The 19,727-nt window shown below is 44.8% G+C and overlaps 1 protein-coding gene across 1 annotated transcript in view; it reads right to left on the reverse strand.

Moving 5' to 3' along the window:
* LOC119390233 (transcription elongation factor SPT6) overlaps nucleotides 1-19,727 on the reverse strand; it is a 52,448-nt gene that overhangs the window by 18,629 nt on the left and 14,092 nt on the right. Inside the window, exons 11-23 of the mRNA XM_037657800.1 lie at nucleotides 19,253-19,398; nucleotides 14,744-14,994; nucleotides 14,166-14,295; nucleotides 10,604-10,754; nucleotides 8,648-8,743; nucleotides 8,460-8,561; nucleotides 7,602-7,745; nucleotides 5,777-5,907; nucleotides 5,186-5,303; nucleotides 4,487-4,563; nucleotides 3,253-3,388; nucleotides 2,999-3,136; nucleotides 903-1,070 (exon numbers count right to left, since the gene is read on the reverse strand). Of these exons, the coding sequence (XP_037513728.1) occupies nucleotides 903-1,070; nucleotides 2,999-3,136; nucleotides 3,253-3,388; nucleotides 4,487-4,563; nucleotides 5,186-5,303; nucleotides 5,777-5,907; nucleotides 7,602-7,745; nucleotides 8,460-8,561; nucleotides 8,648-8,743; nucleotides 10,604-10,754; nucleotides 14,166-14,295; nucleotides 14,744-14,994; nucleotides 19,253-19,398 (1,788 nt within the window). The remainder of the gene's footprint in view (nucleotides 1-902; nucleotides 1,071-2,998; nucleotides 3,137-3,252; nucleotides 3,389-4,486; nucleotides 4,564-5,185; nucleotides 5,304-5,776; nucleotides 5,908-7,601; nucleotides 7,746-8,459; nucleotides 8,562-8,647; nucleotides 8,744-10,603; nucleotides 10,755-14,165; nucleotides 14,296-14,743; nucleotides 14,995-19,252; nucleotides 19,399-19,727) is intronic.

The raw sequence follows: 19,727 nt of genomic DNA on the forward strand, positions 1-19,727 counted from the left end.
CTTGAGCTGTGCTCAGGCTCCTATGCAGAATAATGTGACCAGTGGAGGTTCTCGACATTTAGACGTCGAGAACCTGCACTGGTCACATTAGATGTCGAGAATAATGTGCAGTGCAGGCTCTCCACATTTAGATGAGCTCACTTTCAGCAACACCCTTCCAAAACTGGTCACCCATCATTCCTAACTTATTATGCATACGCAATCGCCTGCAGCTTGACGGCAACAGTGCACAACCGGAACCTCGCTACAGCTAAACAACGGTGATAATGAAAATAACAGTGCCATTGTCGGTAGGACATCTCGTATTGGCGTGCGAAAATTAACCAGCACACAATTACGCGGGTGACGCCTAGTTATGTTTTTCCCCCAAATTTTCACGCTCCAAAATGTCAAAGCAACACACCCTGCATGAGGGCAAGCCTTACATGAGTAAAGTCATCTAAGATACCAAGAAAGAGAGAAAGAGAAAAGAGTTTCGTTATACATATTAAGAACAACAGCATCGTCACTCATTATTCACAGCACTTGGGCAAGCTACAAGGCATTCCTCCAGTAAGTGGCACTAATCCTCAAATTAAGGAATGATTTACAACAGCCACATGTGCCCCTGTACACTATTTACAACACAGTACACTCTTGTTAAATGAAACCTGAAGGGACCAGGAAAATACGTTCTGTTTATCAGGAGTTCCATTTACCGAGAGAAATTATTAAACCATGCATTTTCTGTTTACTTTTCTACTGTGCAATCAAATGCAAGAAGAGGGCTGCCACTTTGCTAGGGTTTTCAAAAATGTTTTTCAATGTTTTTCACTATTAAGCACAGATGCCACTGTGTCAAACACTGGCATCAATTACGTAATGTATATTTACTGAGAGGGAATCCAAGGCATTCCACCGACCTTGAGCAACGAAGCACCCTTGCGAGGTCCGAGGCCGCACACAAACTGCACCAGGAAGGATGTGTGTATGTGCGAGATTGCCAGGTTGATGTCCACACCGACTTCGTTGGTCCGATTGACAAACTCCAGGTTCAGCGCATTGGTGAGGTCATCCCTCGGCACTAAGTCCTGTAACACAAAGGTACGATACAATGGTTCAATACAATGGATCAATAGAATGGCTTATACAATGCAGTCATGAAGTTTCCTAATTCCATTGATATTTCATTGCGAAGAAATCATATAAAACGAAGGAAATGGACAAATAAACTACCTAAGTGAATCAATTTTTAATTTCGAGTTGTGTATACTATGCCAGACAACTTTTTTTGTCTAGCTTGTGCAAATTCCCAAGTTTATTGAAGTTTTCTTATATATTTTTATTTATTTATATTTACACTGTTACAAATGTATTGCAGAGGCGTTAAAGGGGCCCCGCAACACTTTTTGAGCATGGTCAGAAAATGCTGCTGATCAGTAGTTGAGGCTCCAGAGAACATGCGAGCCAAACATCATAGTGCAGCATGTCCTGGAATTTACAATCATTATTTTTAAAGTCAGCTAAAAATAACCCACTATTCGCTCGACAAATGATGCCCTAATCCAAAATGGCTGATTTGCGCATCATGAGCTGCGCAGTTACCACAGCCGCTGAGGGATGCTGCGAGATGCCAGTGCTACGCACTTGTGATCACACTGAAAGCAAGCTGCGCGTTCAAAGAAAAAAAAAAAGTCACCACAGTTTCGCCGCAACGGCGAAGTAATGAATGCGATAGCAACAATTAGAATGCCACACGAAGAACGGCAAGCAGCTCGATACTTGCAACGCGCCGCTCGAGCCCAAAGGACGGGTGAAAAGAACACACAAAGAACGACCGCGAACTAACAACGGTCACAGCTCGACATTTGCAGCGCACTGCTCAAACACAAGGTAGGACACTCGAAAAGAACGCACAAGTACACACAGGATGAGCGCGAACTAACTGCTATGGTTGTTACTTTTTCGTGTTTGAGCAGCGCGCTACAACCCAACTTTCTTAGGCTTCTTTTTCTTTGAAACTGCGGCGCGTGGTGTGACCCCTCCACATCTCCTGCTACGCGGTGGCGTTCGACGCATCGTTTACTCGGCGTTTCACATCATCAGTGGGCACAGAAATGGACCACTTTTTAGTGCACGTCTGAAGGAAAATGTAGGAGCGTTGCTTTAAAGCGCGCCTTTCGGGCAATCTCGCAGGTGATACTACACATACTGAAGCACCTCCGAGCTCTGGGTGCCGTTAGCGTTAAATGGTGTATATAAATAGCTCGCCGTTGTTGTGCTAAACAGCCGGTGGCGCATGGCTGAGTTGTTTAAAGCAGCACGCTGCGGAGCCAGAGGGTTCGAAGGTTCGAATCCCGGTTGTACGCTTTGGAAATGTTTTTCTTCCGATTTAATTTTATTTGTGGCTATTATTTATATATACATACATATACATATCCGGGACATGACGGCGTCGACAGACAGCGACGGCAAAAACCAGCCGAGAGTGTCTATATAATTGCTATCGCAATAAAAAAAGAAAAAAAAAGTGCTCAAGGTCATGATGCACGCTGACGAACGGACGTAACTTTTTTTCCCCCTTGTCATCGCCCCCTGTGTAGCTTTCAGCATGCGACAGATCCCTGTAACTCCGCTCGTACTTGACAGATTATAAACATCCTTGTGGCAGTCGATTCGTGAGGCAATAAAACCCCTGTAATGAAGTCATTCAATGATTACTTGAAGAAGTGTTGCAGGGCCCTCTAAGGTATCAATTCTGAAAGGGACCATTTGTCGGAACCTGTACAAAATGAAGAGCATATGACCAGCAACAAAGGTGTAAAATGGGGGAATAAACACATCAAATTATTATGCACGTGCCACACATTCTACAGCGATGTTTCAGCTATCTAAATAATTGCACACAAGATTATGTTCCGATTCTATACATTGCACATTGATGGAAAGAGAAACTGCTCTTATTCCTCAAGGCCAGAAAATGCACATGAAATGAACAAGCCACATTTCTCGTACTCACCTGCAGAGGGTGATACTTGAGACAGAAAATCTCCTCGTCTGGTGTACAGAGCTGTGAGAACTCAACCAAGGGATCCTGCATCCGCCTGGCCAGCGAGATGGCTTGCCGCAGCAGCAGCGGGTAGTCTCGGAAGTCGTTCTACAGAGTACAAAGTGCATGCGTGAAGCCCAGTCACATTGCTGCTTGGCCAGATGCGTGCTCAAACTACGCAACATATGCACAAGGCAAACTAAAACGTGCAGGAGGCTACGCACCTCAGCTTTCTTGGAGTTCATGTAGACCATTGCCAGGTCGTTGTCCTGCAGCTCAACATTGATCAGGGGCATCTGTTCGTTCTCTGCTAGATCAGCTACTACGCCTTTGATGTCCTCGACAACCATGAGTGCCTCTCTGCAATGCAATCACAAGAATTGCGCCTCAGGAACAGAGGACCCCCTCATTCACAAAAAAAATCAAAATACCGTATTTACTCGAATCTAAGTCGACGTTTTTTTTTTTTTTTCGAAAGAACGATGTGCGAAAGTGGGGGGGTCGGCTTAGATTTGAGTACAATGATTAAGTTTTTTTTTTTCTGGCCTTGCAAATTTCGGGGGTCGGCCTACAATCGAGGGCGGCCTAGATTCGAGTAAATACGGTAAAAGAAATTACGTCACACCGACGGAAATACTTGAAAAGCAAGTGACTGGCGGAGGCTAATAATCTTGCAAAACTAACTTCAGGCTCCAAGACACACCACAGTCGACAGTTCGAGATAAATTTTTACCCCCTGGAAGATTAAGGAGCACCTAAACTTAAAAACAAATAAGCATTTTTGCATTCTGCCACCGCTAAAACATCATAGCCTCCAGAGCCAAGGGTCAAACCTACAACATTTATACTCGGGCTGCACTCGGCCTGCATTGTCGCATCATTGTTGTATCTGCAACAGACAAGGCTTATGCACGCACTTAACCCTTTGTCCTTCACTCTATAGAGGAATGAATTATTTGGTGGATGATCCTCTAAGGAACAGACAGTTCTGTTTTTATAGTGGTGCTCCGCGCCTTGGCCGCTAGACATCGTTCCATAGGCCCTGTGTCTGGCTGCTTCGCCACGCTACAACGAACACCATAGCCATTGAGTCACTACAGCAGGCTTCAATCAATAATCCCCGTACACGACATACTGTGCACAGCTTACGGGGTCAAGGCACAAAGTCAATCAACAATTAATTCCAATGCTTGTTCAAGATGTCCTAGCAAGTATTCTGCCGAGAAAAATAAAAGATAGGAGTATGCATGGAATACGTACTCCCATATGCACAGTCACTTATAAATGAATATAGTTGAACGCACGGTCCTCTATAAACAGCCAAACAGCCACCATGTGGAGATCGGAAGTTTGCCTCTGTCAAAACTACGTTGAGTAAAAAAACTGCAATAACTAAGTCACGCACAAGGCACAGAAAAGGTAAAATTATGTTTCAAATATGTAGTAACACATCATCACCTGGATTGTGCTCCTACGCAGATTACGTGAGGTTTCTTGTTGCGAATGAACTTCCTGAGGACCTTGAGATCAAGTTCCTGGAAACGCAGTTGATGAGGAAAATGAACACATCTTCCATCCAGAGACTATGCTCAGCATTTTTGAAAGCCTCATTTGGTGTTTAGCGTTCTGCTTCATCAAAGTGCAAATGGTTACTGAGAATGCCGAGACAGATTTGCTAGCTTGAGACGTACTATCCTTTTGTCAAAGACACAGAACGAAATACTAATTGTCACATTCATCATTTCAAAGAAGTTGAGATCTGCATACAAAGTAAAACAGTGGCAGAGTCACCATACCTGAGTAGCTAGGATCCTTACAGCTATTTCTGTCACTTCAATGAAAAGCAAACTGGCACACGAGTAAAAATGCAAGAACATTTTAAAAAGTAGCCCCAGTCACACAGCTTTCCCGATTTCATCCTGCAGTAAAAAATATGTTGTGCTACACAGTTGAAATTTAATTTAGCAAAGTTATGATGGCACTCAAAATATTTCACTAAGCCAGAAACTTAGTAAAATCAAGAAAGGGCTTTTTCAGTGCTTCAAAATCTCTAAGACTTTAATGTAGCAACAACCAAAAGTTCCTATGCTCCGGAGAAAAGTCAGGTGAACATTCTCAATGAACAGTGCCTTTGTATTTCCCGATTATATACTTCACCTTGAGCTCACGTTCCCTCTCCCGCCAGGCGTTTTTCCTCTTGAGCAAATGGGGAAGCCTGATGTACTCCATCATTTCACCGGTACCGTCTATAAGGGCACCAAAGGCAGGAACCTCCCTGGGCAAAGAAGTTCATGTCTGGATTACGCGTCAGCTCGGAATTGGTGCAACTATACAATGCAGTACTAGGATGTCCCACTGGTATAGCTATTGTTGATAACATTGACATTTTAAATGTTCCCAAGTATTAATCTATCAAAGTAGCCTAAATTATTTGCCTTAGTGTCCCTTTATATTTTTGACTTGCACTCCAGCACATTACAATAGCCACTTGAATGCTTATTCAATTTCATCCACTTACGCTTCTTTAACTTGCACCCTTAGTATTGCAGCCTAATTAGAGAAGTTGCCCCAGGAAATTTTCAAAGGAGGAAACACACAGTTCCTGACACAACGAGGCTCATTCTAAAATGTCACAGCACAAAAAAGCCTGGTGAAGTGAGGTAGGAAATGTTGAGGTAGGAGTGCACTGTTACAATTCAACAGCTTGTGCCACTATGTATTCACCTGCCCCACACGGGTACTCCTCACCAATTGTTCTCGTAGGCAATGGCAAACACCCGAATGCCATCACGAGTGTCGAAGTCCTCGTCCTCCTCCATTTGGGCGTCCACCTGGTAGGGGGCCACCTTGAGCCAGTTGTACAGCTTGCGGCAGCAAGCCTGGGAACATATGTCCGAAACAATTAGCAAGCGTAAAAGATGTGTTTCGAGCAAGCAATCGGCAACCATCAATGAACTGTTGGAAACATTCACATGCTCGAACACGGTTGTTGTTATGGCTATGACCCATAGCTCTTGGCGGGATACTTTTCCCAGTGAGCAGTTACCAATAGTAGTTGCAGTAATGTTGCGTGCCTAAAGAATATGATCTCATTGTATCACACTGCACAAGCACTTGCTGCACACTGGGTTTAGCACGCAAACGAGCTCAATCCTGTGTTATAATGCACCTCTACTAACAATAGTTGCTTTATGTCATCAAGAGATGAAACATTCATGAACACAGTCTGTCGCTGGAGCCGACGTTTCAATAAGTGGACTTCTCTTCTTCAAGGCTGCAACAGTTGCAGCCTTGAAGAAGGCAAGTCCGCATGACAAAGCGTCAGCTCCAGCGACCCACTTTGTTCATGACTTTTTCATCTCTTCAAGCCTCTTCAAGCTTCCAGCTTCCCCTGAATTTATGCCGTCAAAGCTTTGTTATTAGAAATAAAAATTGAGGAGTCATTCCAATCTATGAAGGTTGATGACCAGCAAAGCAGTTTAGCACAAAACACAGAGGCGACACAGAATTTCGAACTAAATTTAGCATATGCATATGTCCTTTTGCCGTGACCTGCCTACTCTTGTCTGGCTTGCCACATGCACTCAGCATTTCTTGCACTATCTTGGGGAGCCACTTGAGCAGCATGCATCCTTTTGTAGCCTTCTATGTTTCGCGACGTGCACCGTTTTGTCTGGCCTACTACTGCATGCATTTAGTGTTTCGCACACAATCTTAATTGGTGTTTGCCACCCGTGTGTTCTTTTTTCATTTTTAGTGAGCCAGTGCTGAGTAGTGGGGTATACCTAATGTCTGTGGCACATATGTTAGCTAGGGGTTTTTGCACGCACACAGACGTAATGCCCAACCCATTTACAGCTTCGGTGTAGAAAAGAGTGTAGTGCTGAAACTGGTCGTATCGAAAAATGCTTGCAGCATAAAAGACGAGATAGTGGCCCGATAAAAACGCTCGCTTCGCACTAGTGCGACAGTGAAGCGTACAAGAGTCAAATGAACGCACAACCAAGCATAAAGTACCTCGAATGCATGACAGTGTATAACCACACGCACACCATATTTTCCCACATGTAACCTGCCCCTGCATATAACAAGCAACTAACACCAGCAAAAAAATTTTTTTAAAAGATCCCCGTCCATTCCCCACACATTTCAATCATGCAAACGATTGTCCCCGTTGTCCCCGTCTTCTGTTGTCCCCGTCTTTGTGCGCTGTATTCTTTAAGATGCAATACCAACTAGTCCACCAAGCCATACATGCAAACGAATTTTGTACTTTGAGAGAAATGACCCCACTAACTATGCTCGAAGATTTCAAGGTGCCGCAAAGCCACCTTGCAAACAAAAATTCGCATATAACCTACCCTACAAAACCTAGCTCCGAATCTCCTGCATTTTGTGTACGCTGCAAGATACGGTAGTCAGATATACTGGTACACCAACAAGAGACACCCATCAGCGCAATCCTTGATCACCCACAATCCGGATCAACGGAAGGAATAGTAGTGCAGTGGCGATCAAGACATGGCACATAAACGCAGCCCAAACGTGTGCACATCGTGGTGAACCACCTCACCTTGATGATGCCTTCCTGCGCCTCAACGAGCAGCTGTGCCTTGAGCTCCTTCTCGAAGCTCGGGTAAAGAAATTTGCTCAGGGCAAAGCTGAGAGCCTCGCTGCGCTGGTTGTTCCACTCCTGGACGTTGTTGCTGAACTCGTCCTGCATTGCAAGAAGGGCAGTGCACGTCACAGAGAAATTCACGACAGACCATGCAGAGCACTACAAATATGCGAGCATCGATCCCTCAAGTACCGTTCCCAACTGAACAGGAAACAGCAAATGCGTCGGCCTACCAAGTGAAAGCAGGACGAAACTAAATGCCAACTACAGGCATCAAAATACTGCATGTGACTACCGAGACAGGCAATAAAGTTCCTGAAATTTGTAATGTTCTGTTTGACATCTTAGAATACTTCACAGAACATCTTTATCGTGAAATAAATCAACCAGACATGAGCAAACACCACCAAAATTAATGAGAACTCAGTGAGCTGAGGCAGGAACTTTCAAGACATTTTTTAACTTTTTTTTTTCTCAGACAATGTATTTTTGTGTATTTGAAGGTCTTCTTGGGCCTTTAAAAAATGCAATGCCGTCTTTAATCCCCCAATTCAATAATTTAACTATTTCTACCAATCTGCTCTGCTTTACCTAGCCTCTTCTTACAATAACAGTGGCTTTTCGGTATCATACTATCAAACTAATAGACTCAAATTAGTTCTCTTCGGTACTTTTGTCAATTGCAGCGAATAGGGGCAAGAATGAACAAGACAGGCTCCCATCCAAAGTCCATTTGTGCACACAGCGCACAGAAAAAGAAGCACAAACCAATGGCTGAATCTACTTATCATCCAATGTCAAGAATATACATACCCTATAGTAGAGCTGCTTGATCTCATCAAGGTAAACTCCAGGATTCGACTGGGTGCTTCCATCCATGGAAATTGTGATCTTGAGCAGCTTCTCATTTTCAGCCTGGCAAGCACAGCAGTGAATGTTTAGACATCAAGTTATTTCTCAGAGCAGTAACTAGGTTGTGAAAAAGCAGAAACAAAAATCACCTGCGTCATGTTGAGAAACTGTGCCCCGACCAAATCTCGAACAGGCTTGTTCTTCAGGTACTTGACTGGATAGCATGGGTGGGTCTCGTCAATTTCCTACGAAAGGCAACAAGAAATTATAAGTCCAAGGTCGTGGTCTTTTCAGACTGCCATTTTAAACTCGCGTAGAACTCCATATTACACGTACCACTCACTGTACAACTGTGCGAGATGACATACCACTTATAACGCAGCTACTGAAAAAATGTTGCAGTGGCTTAGCTCGGCTATGCCAGGATATGCGTAGCATTAGCAAAGGTTCAGCTGACTATTCTTAGCTTTTCGTGTCTCCGCAGCACGTTTAGCCTTCTTCTGTTCATTCTTCCTACGCTCAACCGCTAATTGCCAGGCAACTACTTCGGGATCCAATGAGTTAAGCTTCTCCGCTCTTCTGCGCCGATGAGCAGCATTTGCGCTCTCCTTCTCCATGGCTAAACCACACTGGCAAACGCCAGTCAGAGGTGCCATCAAGCGGCTCCAGCGCAGTGTCAGACTGCGACTGCACAGCGAAGGCGAATAGCTGCGCGCGCGTCGGCGCCAGTGTGTCTGCCACGGCTATGACGTCACTGTCTTTAGAATGCGCAGACCGGCGGCGGCGGCGGCAGAGTGCACAGGAGGTGCAGGCTCCGGTGGGCCAGCTGCAAGGCATCACTGATCCTCGCACATGTGCAGCATGGCTCTTGAGGAGGCGCGCAAAACCGGCTCGGCTAGGCCAGTGTAGCTCACGCTACAAAATCCCACAACAAAAGCGAGGTAGCAAAGAGTTGCACCAGCCAAGGGGAGTACAACAAAGATTTTGATGAGTGGCTGCAGAGTGAACGAACACGGCGAAAACTTACTTTATTTGCGGCCACTACATTCACAAAATCACAAGTGCGGATAAGTTTGAAAAATCGAATGAGGGATTGTGCGGCGTGCAGAGTTTCAGCCTCCGTTCCACAGTGCAATTAATCAAGCAGGAATTTTTTAAAAATTAGTTGGTGACTTTCTTCTACAGCATTATTTTTCTGACCATGTTCATCTGTATGCCTCGTACAAACACCACAATTACTCGGGCGTTAATCTTCCAATGTCTGCAAACTCAAATAGATACAAACTAGGCTTGTGCGAATGTTTGAGCACTTCAAATATACGAACGAATATTACAGTATTCGAATTGAAATTATTGGAAATTTCAAAGTATTCAAAATGAACAAATAGGTGTATATTAGTCCACATGTAACCCCCCCTGTAAAGATGGTTTCACTGCAGTGGAGGGGTGCTATATCGTGAATACACCTTTCCAGGAAAAAATCCACACTGCCGAAAGCCCCACTTCAAGGTTAAATGAACATATTACCCTCACATCAACTCATTATTTTTTAAGTTTAAAAGCTCATTATAACGGCTCATATGCTCTGAGTATAGTAAATTTTAAAACGTAACGTATTTGACAGGTTATGACTTTCGTCTAGAGAAAGTCAAATCCTGCTACTACTTAAAGTTGCTTTTACTTCCCTTTGAACAAAAAAAAATGACATTTGCACATGCTTTGTTTCAATTTCAAAAAAATATTGTGCAGGTTAGTTGGCTCATGACAAATATGCTCATTTTTCTTTATAATATGCGATATATACCACTCAAATTCGATTCGAAATTATTCAACCAAATCACTATTCGTTTTAAATTCACTTCAAACCTAAAGTTTACTATTCGCACAAGCCTAATACAAACGTCCTGGTCGCATGCTTCGATTCTCGCACGTGCGGGGCTGTTCAGTCAGCAGGCTTTGAAATGCATTTTGTTCAAAGTGTTGGACCGATTATGGTGCGGATGTTCACAACTCTGGTTACTTTTGTTACAAACGGTCTATTCCATACTGCTCTACCGGCAAGAGGGAGGTGAACTCGTGTATGTAATGTGAATAGGGCAGCTTGCCTTGAGGCCCTTCTTTGTGGGTGAAATGCTGATCTTGGCCCTCTCGAAGAAGGTCTCACGTATGCACCTTCGTACCAGAGGGTCCATGGCAATCATTACTGCCACCATGTACCGCGCTGCCTTTAGCGCCTCCTCGGCTGTTGTGAAGCGCCTGCAAAATGGGGGGGGGGGGGGGGGGGAAGAAACAATAATAAAAATGGCACTAAGCCCAACTCTCCTTCCACTGCAAAATGAGGTGCACCAAGCAGGCAGAATCGAACAGACAATTAGGCCAGGGAAAGCGTAGAGGACGTTAAATGTTGCCTTTAACTGCAGTGTACTAATTGTGACGTAAATTGAAATGAACTGAAGTAGACGAAAAATGACCCTTTCCGTCGGTGAGTGATTTTCCTTCTGTCCAATTCATTTCAATTTATGCCACGATTAGTACACTACAGTTAAAGAAAACGATTAACGTCCTCTATGTTATTCCTGGCCTAATTGTTCGATTCATTTCGTTGTGTCTAACATATAAATGAGCCCCTTAGAAAAAATTCCCCTTCTTTCATTCAAGCATGCAGAATCTAACTCCTAAACATGTCCCTTAGGTTCACAGAGTGATGTGTCGAAATACACACAGTGGATACTACTGCTCATGTTATGTGCATTTATGAAAACAAAGAAAGAACAGAACATATTTTATCTCCTCCATATGGGCTTCTTGAGACTTTATGCTTTTACTTAAGGGGGGACGTGGCTTTCGGTACCAACTTTCTTATTTCTTCATGGATTTTGATGAAAATTGGCACACTTATTTGAAATGTTTTTTTAATGCTACTGTAGAAATTTCATGAATATATCTTTACAACTTTTTGATTTACAATATATTTCACCTTCTGCTCTTGTTCCGAGTCTGACTCGCTTAAAAAATGAGATAGGAAACTCGTTCAAAGTGCTATGCATTCTAAGATGTCTGATTGCGGGCATGACATTCTTAGATTTTTTTATTTGCAACAAAATTTTTTTTAGTTTTCATTTTTCATGAGGTGACTGTGCAACAGGCATCGAGGCTTTGTGCAACTCGTCAAATAGCTAATTATCAGAACGCCATACTGAAAAAGCAAGAATGTCACGCCCTGAACTGTGCTTCAAGGAATATAGAACAAAAAACGGAACTGAAATAGACCCAGCGGTCAGTGAGAAATCAGCGGAACAAGCGAAGCAGGAAGCAAGAAAAGTCGTTTTGAGAAAACGGCTTTTAAAGTTGTACCAACGATATTACTTCATCAAAAGGCACTGGGATCGTAATCTTTTGAGTCCTTCGTAATGTGCACTTTCTTGAGTGCCCTGTCTTTAGTTTGAGGTGCCTTGCTTCTCTAAAACACAAGAAGATTGTGATCTTTAAGGTGTTTTATAAGGTTGGACCTCCTGCACATGTGGCCTTTCATAGGTTGTGCCTTTGTTTTCTTTCTTTTTTCTTAAAATCCTTCTCTGATATACAAAGAACACGTAGCACGAATTTTAAAAGAAGTTATGAAGTGGTGTAATAGACATGACAAGGTATTGTCATGTATTGTATTACAACAAGGTATTGTAATGCAAGTAGGTCACGTACTATGATGGTTTGCCAGCTCTCTTGTATTCATGCTCTCATTAACATAATTAACAGTCTTGATTGCAATTGATCATTGAATCATTTTTATAGGATACTAAGAGCGGCTCTCATCATGGCAACCTATCCCTTCCTCCTAAATAACAGGCAGTTGTGGCCAAGACATTAGTGGAATAGGAATTCCTTAGAAGTTTATTCAAGACGCGAACTGGGCAGATATGAATTCATCTCCCTGTTTCACTCGTCAAGCTAATTTGTAAACCTCGCCTGCGATGCGCTTCATCATTCACCCGGTCGCGGACACGGTTTTCTGCGAGGCTTTTATTTTTTCAGATGATTCATGAGCGCTTACGGCGATACCAAGCACGGCCCCAAGCGCGCCTAAATTGCATCACCAGTGCTACGAGGCTCGGCCTCGTAGTCCGGGAAGTCGGCACGCGATGTGCTGGGTGGCGGCATTCGGTGACGATGCGCAATATGCCTAGGTGCGGCGACGAAAAATAGGCGCGCAACGTGTTTGGCCTCGCATTGCGGGACGCCGACGCGCGCCCGCTGCGCGACGAGCTTGGCCGTGGGGTCCGCTGCCGATGCGTAAAATGACCATCCGCTGTACCGAGAAGCCGGCGGGAGAAGCGCTTCGTTCCTTGCGAAGAAGCACACTGCCGCGAGTCCGCTAACGCGTAGCTCTTGCCCGCAAAGTTCGAGGTTCATCTCGCGTGCCGACGCCGTGAGCGGAGTTAGGCCTAGTGACGACTCCGAGCAGTAGACGCGCCGGCCGCGGTGCCCGATGTTTCAAAGTACGTAATGCGTGGTCGCGAGTACAAAGAGTCGTCCTGCTTCTCTTCGTCACGACGTCCGAAGTGCGCATAAGCAGAACCTCCAACCACGGATCCGACGAGTCAACGCTAGAGAGTCGGTCCGAGACGCGCGTTTGCGATGTTCGCTACGAGTGCGGCGCGCCATCGTAATCCCACCGAGCTTCCGCTGGTAGCTCCAAACTAAAACGTAGTTCTTGTTCAAAGTTATTGTCGAGCCATGAACACAGAGCGATTGCGAACACGCAACGAAGTAGCGCGACTTTCGACAGCCGTGAGCTCGAGACGCACGAGCTGCAGACGACGATCTCCCGGAGCGAGCATCGGACCAATGGCGTGGCGCGCTGGGGCAACATGGCTTACGCGGCCAATCGGAGGGCTCGAAACAACCTTCGAACATTTGCTTTTTGTGCACTTGTTTTCGAAGGGAGGAGCCAGCTGCGGCGGGGAATTTGAAGACGGAGAAATGCGCTTTCCGATGAGCCCAAGATATCGGCGCCCGGTGGCGTCGTTGCGAAGCTATGATTTTTTGAAAATCAGTGTTTTTTTTGCGATTTCCCCAATAATTTTCGCCACCTCGGCAGGCGCAACAATTTTTTTATAGCACTTCTACGCGGTTTTCGGTGAAGATATTTTGGAATCGGATATAAAAAGGGCTACAGAAACTGAAAATGTGATTTTCAAAAAATCGATTTTTTTGCCATTTTTCGCGATACGAAAGCCGCGTCCCCCCTTAATATTGATGCATGCTTGCGCAAGCGCTAGCCTGCCTTGTGGCTTCAACAACAGCAGACAATTTTGTTGCGCTAATTACAACGTGCTTAATCCAAGCAGAAGTGCTCAATGCCCGACACTTCTGCAGGTGTAAGCAGTAGGTGTAAGTGCTTGCGCACACATAACTATGTCTCCTTTATATCAAACGGCAACACCTATTGGACATGGAATTCTCGGCCGCAATTATTGGAGCAAAGCGGTGGGTGGTCAAGGAGACGGCAGGAGTGATTTCCAGAAATGTGGCCATGGGCAAATATAAGCAGTGCGACACATCCTTGCAATATATGGCGCAAGCTTGAAAGACTTGCACGCACGTGTACAGTATCAGCCCCTACAAAGGCCCGCTGATGTACAACAGTGTAGCACAAAAGAAAGAACTCACTTGCTGACAAAATCAGTAGCAGCCACCAGGGGTTCCACTGGAAATTGGTCAACCTCGTGCCGCTGATAGTTGTCTCGGAGATTCTCACCAAACTGCTCAGGCGTCAAGCCAAATTTCTTGGCAAGGCCGTCTGCAAAATGAGCGAGAGAAGCTCCACTTGTTACACTATGCAAAGGGACTTTCGAAAACTGTTAAAACTGGAAAACATGCAAGGATCACATTTTAAAAAGCCAGTAGTGTACACAGGTACTCTAATCTGCCAGGTTTGTAAAAATTTTAATAGTGTGGTTTCACAGGCAAAACATACAAGTATGAAGTGCATTTTGGTGGGAAGGGGACTACGAACTAATTTAGATCACCTGGGGTTTTTTAGTGTGCATACACATTGAAGTACGCGGAAGTTCTTGCCATTTCGCCTTCATCAAAATGCAGCCATTGTGGGTGGGAATCAAACCCACACCTTTGCACTTATCAGCATGATGCCACAGGCACCAAGCTACCATGTCACAAGTTCACAAAACTATGCATGTTCTTTTTCCTTTCAAAGCAAACCACAAGGAGACTGCAAATGCACCTACCAAGACCCATGTCGCGACAAATGTCGAACAGTCGCTTGCGGACAGGATGCTTCAACCGCTGGTTCTCATCGTCCATGTCGTCGGCTTCCTTGGCCGGTGCGTTCTCATCGTTTTCCCCGTTTTCGGCTTCGGCCTCTTTCCTTTTGCGCTTGCGCATCGTCTCCTGCATCTCGGGTATGTCTTGTGCATAGTACAGCAGGAAGAACTGGTACACATCGCGCAGTTCCTCGGGCGTCTGAACCTCCTTTAACCTGCGAGAAAGGCGCACCTGTCAAGAAACTGGCAACTCATTCAACACAGAGGAGGACAGCTGATTGCTGGCTAACTAAACAGCAGAAATAATAAGTTTACTAAGGCATGCGATTGCAGCTCTGTTCAATTCAAACTAGAGCTGTGCGAATAGCAAAATTTTGGGTGCGAAGCGAATTCGAATATTGAAGTGTGAGTGCGAATCGAATAAAATATTTTTCGAATATTTCTCAAATATTTTTCGAATACTTCCAAGCTAAATTGCAGAAAAAAAAAGAGAGGAATACGAAGCATATTTTTATGAGATCGCAACATGAAAGTGTTTCTTTTCGCTAGGTTGATGAAGCACTGGCAGGGTGGTGTTTCATAGTTGTCTTATCAAGAAGGAGGCAACGTAGAGGCCGAATTCGATTTAGGTACATAATTTGGTGCAACCAAAGTGTTGCCAACAACACTTTACACGTGATAGGCAAAGATGCCATTTCCTCAGCCTCTCCTCCTCTTTCTGTGGAACTTCTGTGGAAGCCCAACTGATGTGGCGGACAAGGGTGTGCTCCCTTCAAGTCTAGAGTTCCAAATCTGCCTCATAGACGTCGATATATAAGAACATCTGAAATTTTGGATGCTAAAAAGCTTCAGCTTCCGATTTTTCGGACTTCCTGACCAAATTTCAGGTCCAAAACAGCATTAATTGAGCCCCCACCTCTGCCACATCTTTCATCTCCATGTTGGAACCAGCGTTTTCTTGAGTTAGTACATTTGCGACCGTAGCAGAGCTTGAAATGCAGCTTTGCCACAATACCGGGGCATGGTGAGGTGAAGCATATTGAAAATCTAGGGACCACTTCCAATCGGATGTTGACTGTGCCTTGGCAGAGTTCGACCGTAACGGTGCTTGAAAGGCAGCTTTGCCACAATACTAGAGTGTAATGAGGTGAAGCATATTGAAAATATAAAGGGGTCACTTTCAATCGGACGTTGACTGTATTTGTTTTTGGGAAGTTTGCATAGCTCGAAAAGTAAAATTCCAGTGCGAATCGAATCGAATAGCAAACACTAATAAAAAAATATTCAAAATTTCGAATATTCGCACACCCCTAATTCAAACAAAGAGGACAGCAGAGGATCATAATGACACAATGACAAAATTTTCGTATAAATGCCAATGTTTTACATGCCAAAACCATGATATGATTATAAGGCATACAGTAGTAGGGAACTCCAGGTTTATTTTGACCACCTGGGGTTTCCTATGATGCCCTTAAATCTAAGTACATTAATACCTCATTAACTCAATCTCACTTACCTCGAAAAATTGGCTGTCAGAAGATTTCACTGCCCCGAACTCCCCATGCCACATACTTATTGCCCTCTATGTTGAAGTATTTTCCAGCCAAATTTCAGGTATCTCAAAATATCAATTGAGAGAAGAACAAAAACTTCGTCGCTGGAAAGTCTCGCAAACTTCGCGCAAGGCTACCGTGTCTAAGAAAAAGTGAATGCCGTCTCCGAATGTGAAGTTGAAACTTGGCGACATAACAATTTGGTGCAGTTCACTTTGACATTCGTAAAATATGCAATTACTGCTTTTATTTTATTTACACAATGCAAGCCGCAAAAATTTCTTTGGCTGCATAGTGCAGTGACAGCCAAAGGAAAGCGAGTCACAGATGCTGAAAAACTACCCCTAATCGAAGAGGTGGGGAAAGTGAGGCTGGACGACATTGACCATCAACCTATAATTGGGCATTCTTTGCAAACGCTTTTATAGGTGGTAAAAAACAAACAGAATGTGCTTGACAGATTTCTGCACAGCCTCTCAAGCAAGTGGAAGCGGAGATCAGGGTGTGGCCGCATCATACGAGACTCGAGAGCAGCGAGCCTTCCAGTCACCACAACAATGGTGGAGAATGCAGATGCTCTAGACTTGTGAATGGGCTACACTGACTTCACCTGTTACTGCGTCCGATTTGATCGTTTTATGAAGCAAGACAACATGGTATTGAAGCCTGCACATGGTGAAAGCAGCACTGTCAATACAACGTTTGGAGAGATGTCGACATCAGTCGAAACAAGAAATGCGCTTCATTTGATGCGAAATAAACTTCAGTGCAGCGGCGAGGATGCCTTCCTAGGTGCAAGTGTAATCGCGAAACAGACCATCCTGATTTGCTCTTTTGGTACTAAATAAAATGGAAGTGTCGTAGAATGCAGCTGGATGATAACTCCGGTATGTCCTTATCTGTCTAAAACTTTTACGAAGGGCCAATTGAGAAGCTCATGTTAAAGGGACACTAAAATGAAACAATAAATCAGTTTAGACAGATAACTTAGACTCTGAAAACTCTATAAAACTTGTAACTGGGCGAGTTGGTCCCCACTTGAAGGTAAAAACTGGTAAGCGCAAATAAACAAGACAGGGACACAGGAAGAATGAACATGGACAGGCGCTGTCCATGTTCATTCTTCCTGTGTCCCTGTCTTGTTTATTTGCGCTTACCAGTTTTTTACCTTCTGAAAACTCTCTTGTTGTTAATTTCACCATCATCGGTTCATTAACAGAAGAGAAAATCAAGGGTCAAAGTTTCATTTTTAAACTTCACACCGAAATCTCCGCACGTGAAACCACGGATTTCAAAATGTTTTATTCGTATTTTAGCTCCATTGCCTCAGCCAAATTTTCTGAAACTTATTATGCTAAGTCTCTGGCCCCCTACAAAGACGATGTACAGTCAACTGCCGATTTTTCGGACGCCCGATTTTCCGGACATGCTCGAAAATTGGGACGCTTTCGTGGCACCGTCACCAGCCCCGTAGACTTCAATGTATTAGAACGTCCAAAATTTCGGACGCTGAAGCTATTCCACATCCGATTTTTCGGACTTTCTGCCCAAATTGCAGGTCCGAAAGGCATTATTTGAAGCCCTTTCCCTCTGCCGCGTCTATCATCTCGCAGGTTCGAACCAGCGCTTTCGCGAGTCGATCTGTTTGAGACAGTAGCAGAGTCCGAAAGTCAGCTTTGCCGCAATGCCAAAGCGTTATGGGGTGAAGCAGACCAGAAATTCAAAGGGGCCGCTATTGCGGCGCTGTGCGGCGATGTTACGGATAAGCAGCGGAAATGCACGGACGCGTGATGGCGGCAGCTGGCAAACGCGCCAGTACGACTTAATTGCTGACAACCCTTACGATAAGCATCTTCAGTTAACTGCTCGGTAGTGCATGCGGCCTAGCGCAGTTGCATGCGTACTGCACGCATTTAATAGGCGAGAACCCAAATGCGCCGCGCCGCCATTTCTGCTGCCTCTTTGTGCGAGACCGCTAAGTGCGTCGCATAGACGCGTTGCCTTCGCGGACGAAGCCAGCTCGCCATTGCCGCGCCCGTGTGCGGTCAAGAACTAAGTGCGCATCACGAACCCTTTCATGATAAATGCGTGCATACGATACAGCAACAGTAAAGTGACGGCGTCAGCTTAGTTGGCCATGTACTGCACACAACTAGAAACGATCGGCTTGACACGGCAGCAAATGCTGCGTATCGGCGGCGATTCGGCGATGTGTGAGCGCATATGCGCACACGCATCGGGGAAAGCCGGACGAGTGGTCCGCTCTTCCGCCACAGTCTTTGTGTTCTGAGTCATCGTTTACAAACGCTTCATGCGAGATAGCCGTAATCTATTCCGCGCTTTGCTGTTATCAGCGGCGCTCATCACGAGATGCAAAAGTGGCGGTTGGCACGTACGTAGTTAAGCGGGGTTCGCGGCAGGTACCGAATGTATTTACGAGAGCCTGGGCGCGCACCAAAATGCCTGATAATTGTACTGGGAGGCATCAAAGCTATTTCGGACGTGGCTGTGGCGATTTGACTGCTTCAGCTAAATAAAAAAGCATGAATTTGTTTTTTCGGACTCCCCGATTTTTCGGACGATTTCGCGGTCCCTAGGGGGTCCGAAAAATCAGCAGTTGACTGTAATTCATATTTGGCAATTAGGAACTACGTTGGCCCTAGCAGACACTGTCAAAAACTATGACGTCACAGCGATTGGTAGGGGAACTTCAAGGTGGCGTGGCCACCTGCATTTTCTTTTTGCACGTTTCCTCGCTTACCAGGCATCTTCTCGAGCCATGCTTGGCGATTTCGCTATTGTGAAAGAGCAATTTACTACCATACAAGAAAAATCATTTTTCTCTTTAGCGTCCCTTTAGAAGAGAAGCTCCTTAGAAATACAACCAGCTGGAAGAGTGGCCGAGAGGAAAAAGTACCTCTGGAAGTCATTTTCGTCAATGGGGCGCACGTTCTCAGGCAGTGGCTTGTCCGGGTCCTCTTGCAATATCTGATCACACTGGAACTCCTGCATACGCTGGAACAGCTGCTGCAGGTTCTTCTTACGCTGCTGTAGCTGGCACCACTGCATTACCGTGGGATAAAAAGAAGAGAGCTTTTGGGTGAAGCAACTAGCACACGCAAAGAAGTAGCATGACAAGCTTCGTTACACAATGTACTTTTATGTCGTGTACCCCTCTCCAATATACATTCACTCCCTTTAAAGGGATGCTAGAACACCAAATCACGTGATTTCACACTTCAATGCAACGGCAACCAGTATGTGGCCTCCATGAAATTTCCAGTCACGTGCCTAATCATATTACTATGCTAGGATTGAAAAGCTTGTTCTGAAGTTGTTTTAATTTGCATAAAGTTTTTTTGTCCCATTTTTCAAACAAAAGAGAGGCACAT

Source organism: Rhipicephalus sanguineus, chromosome 4 (genome assembly GCF_013339695.2).
Source record: "Rhipicephalus sanguineus isolate Rsan-2018 chromosome 4, BIME_Rsan_1.4, whole genome shotgun sequence".
NCBI classification, from domain to species: domain Eukaryota; kingdom Metazoa; phylum Arthropoda; class Arachnida; order Ixodida; family Ixodidae; genus Rhipicephalus; species Rhipicephalus sanguineus.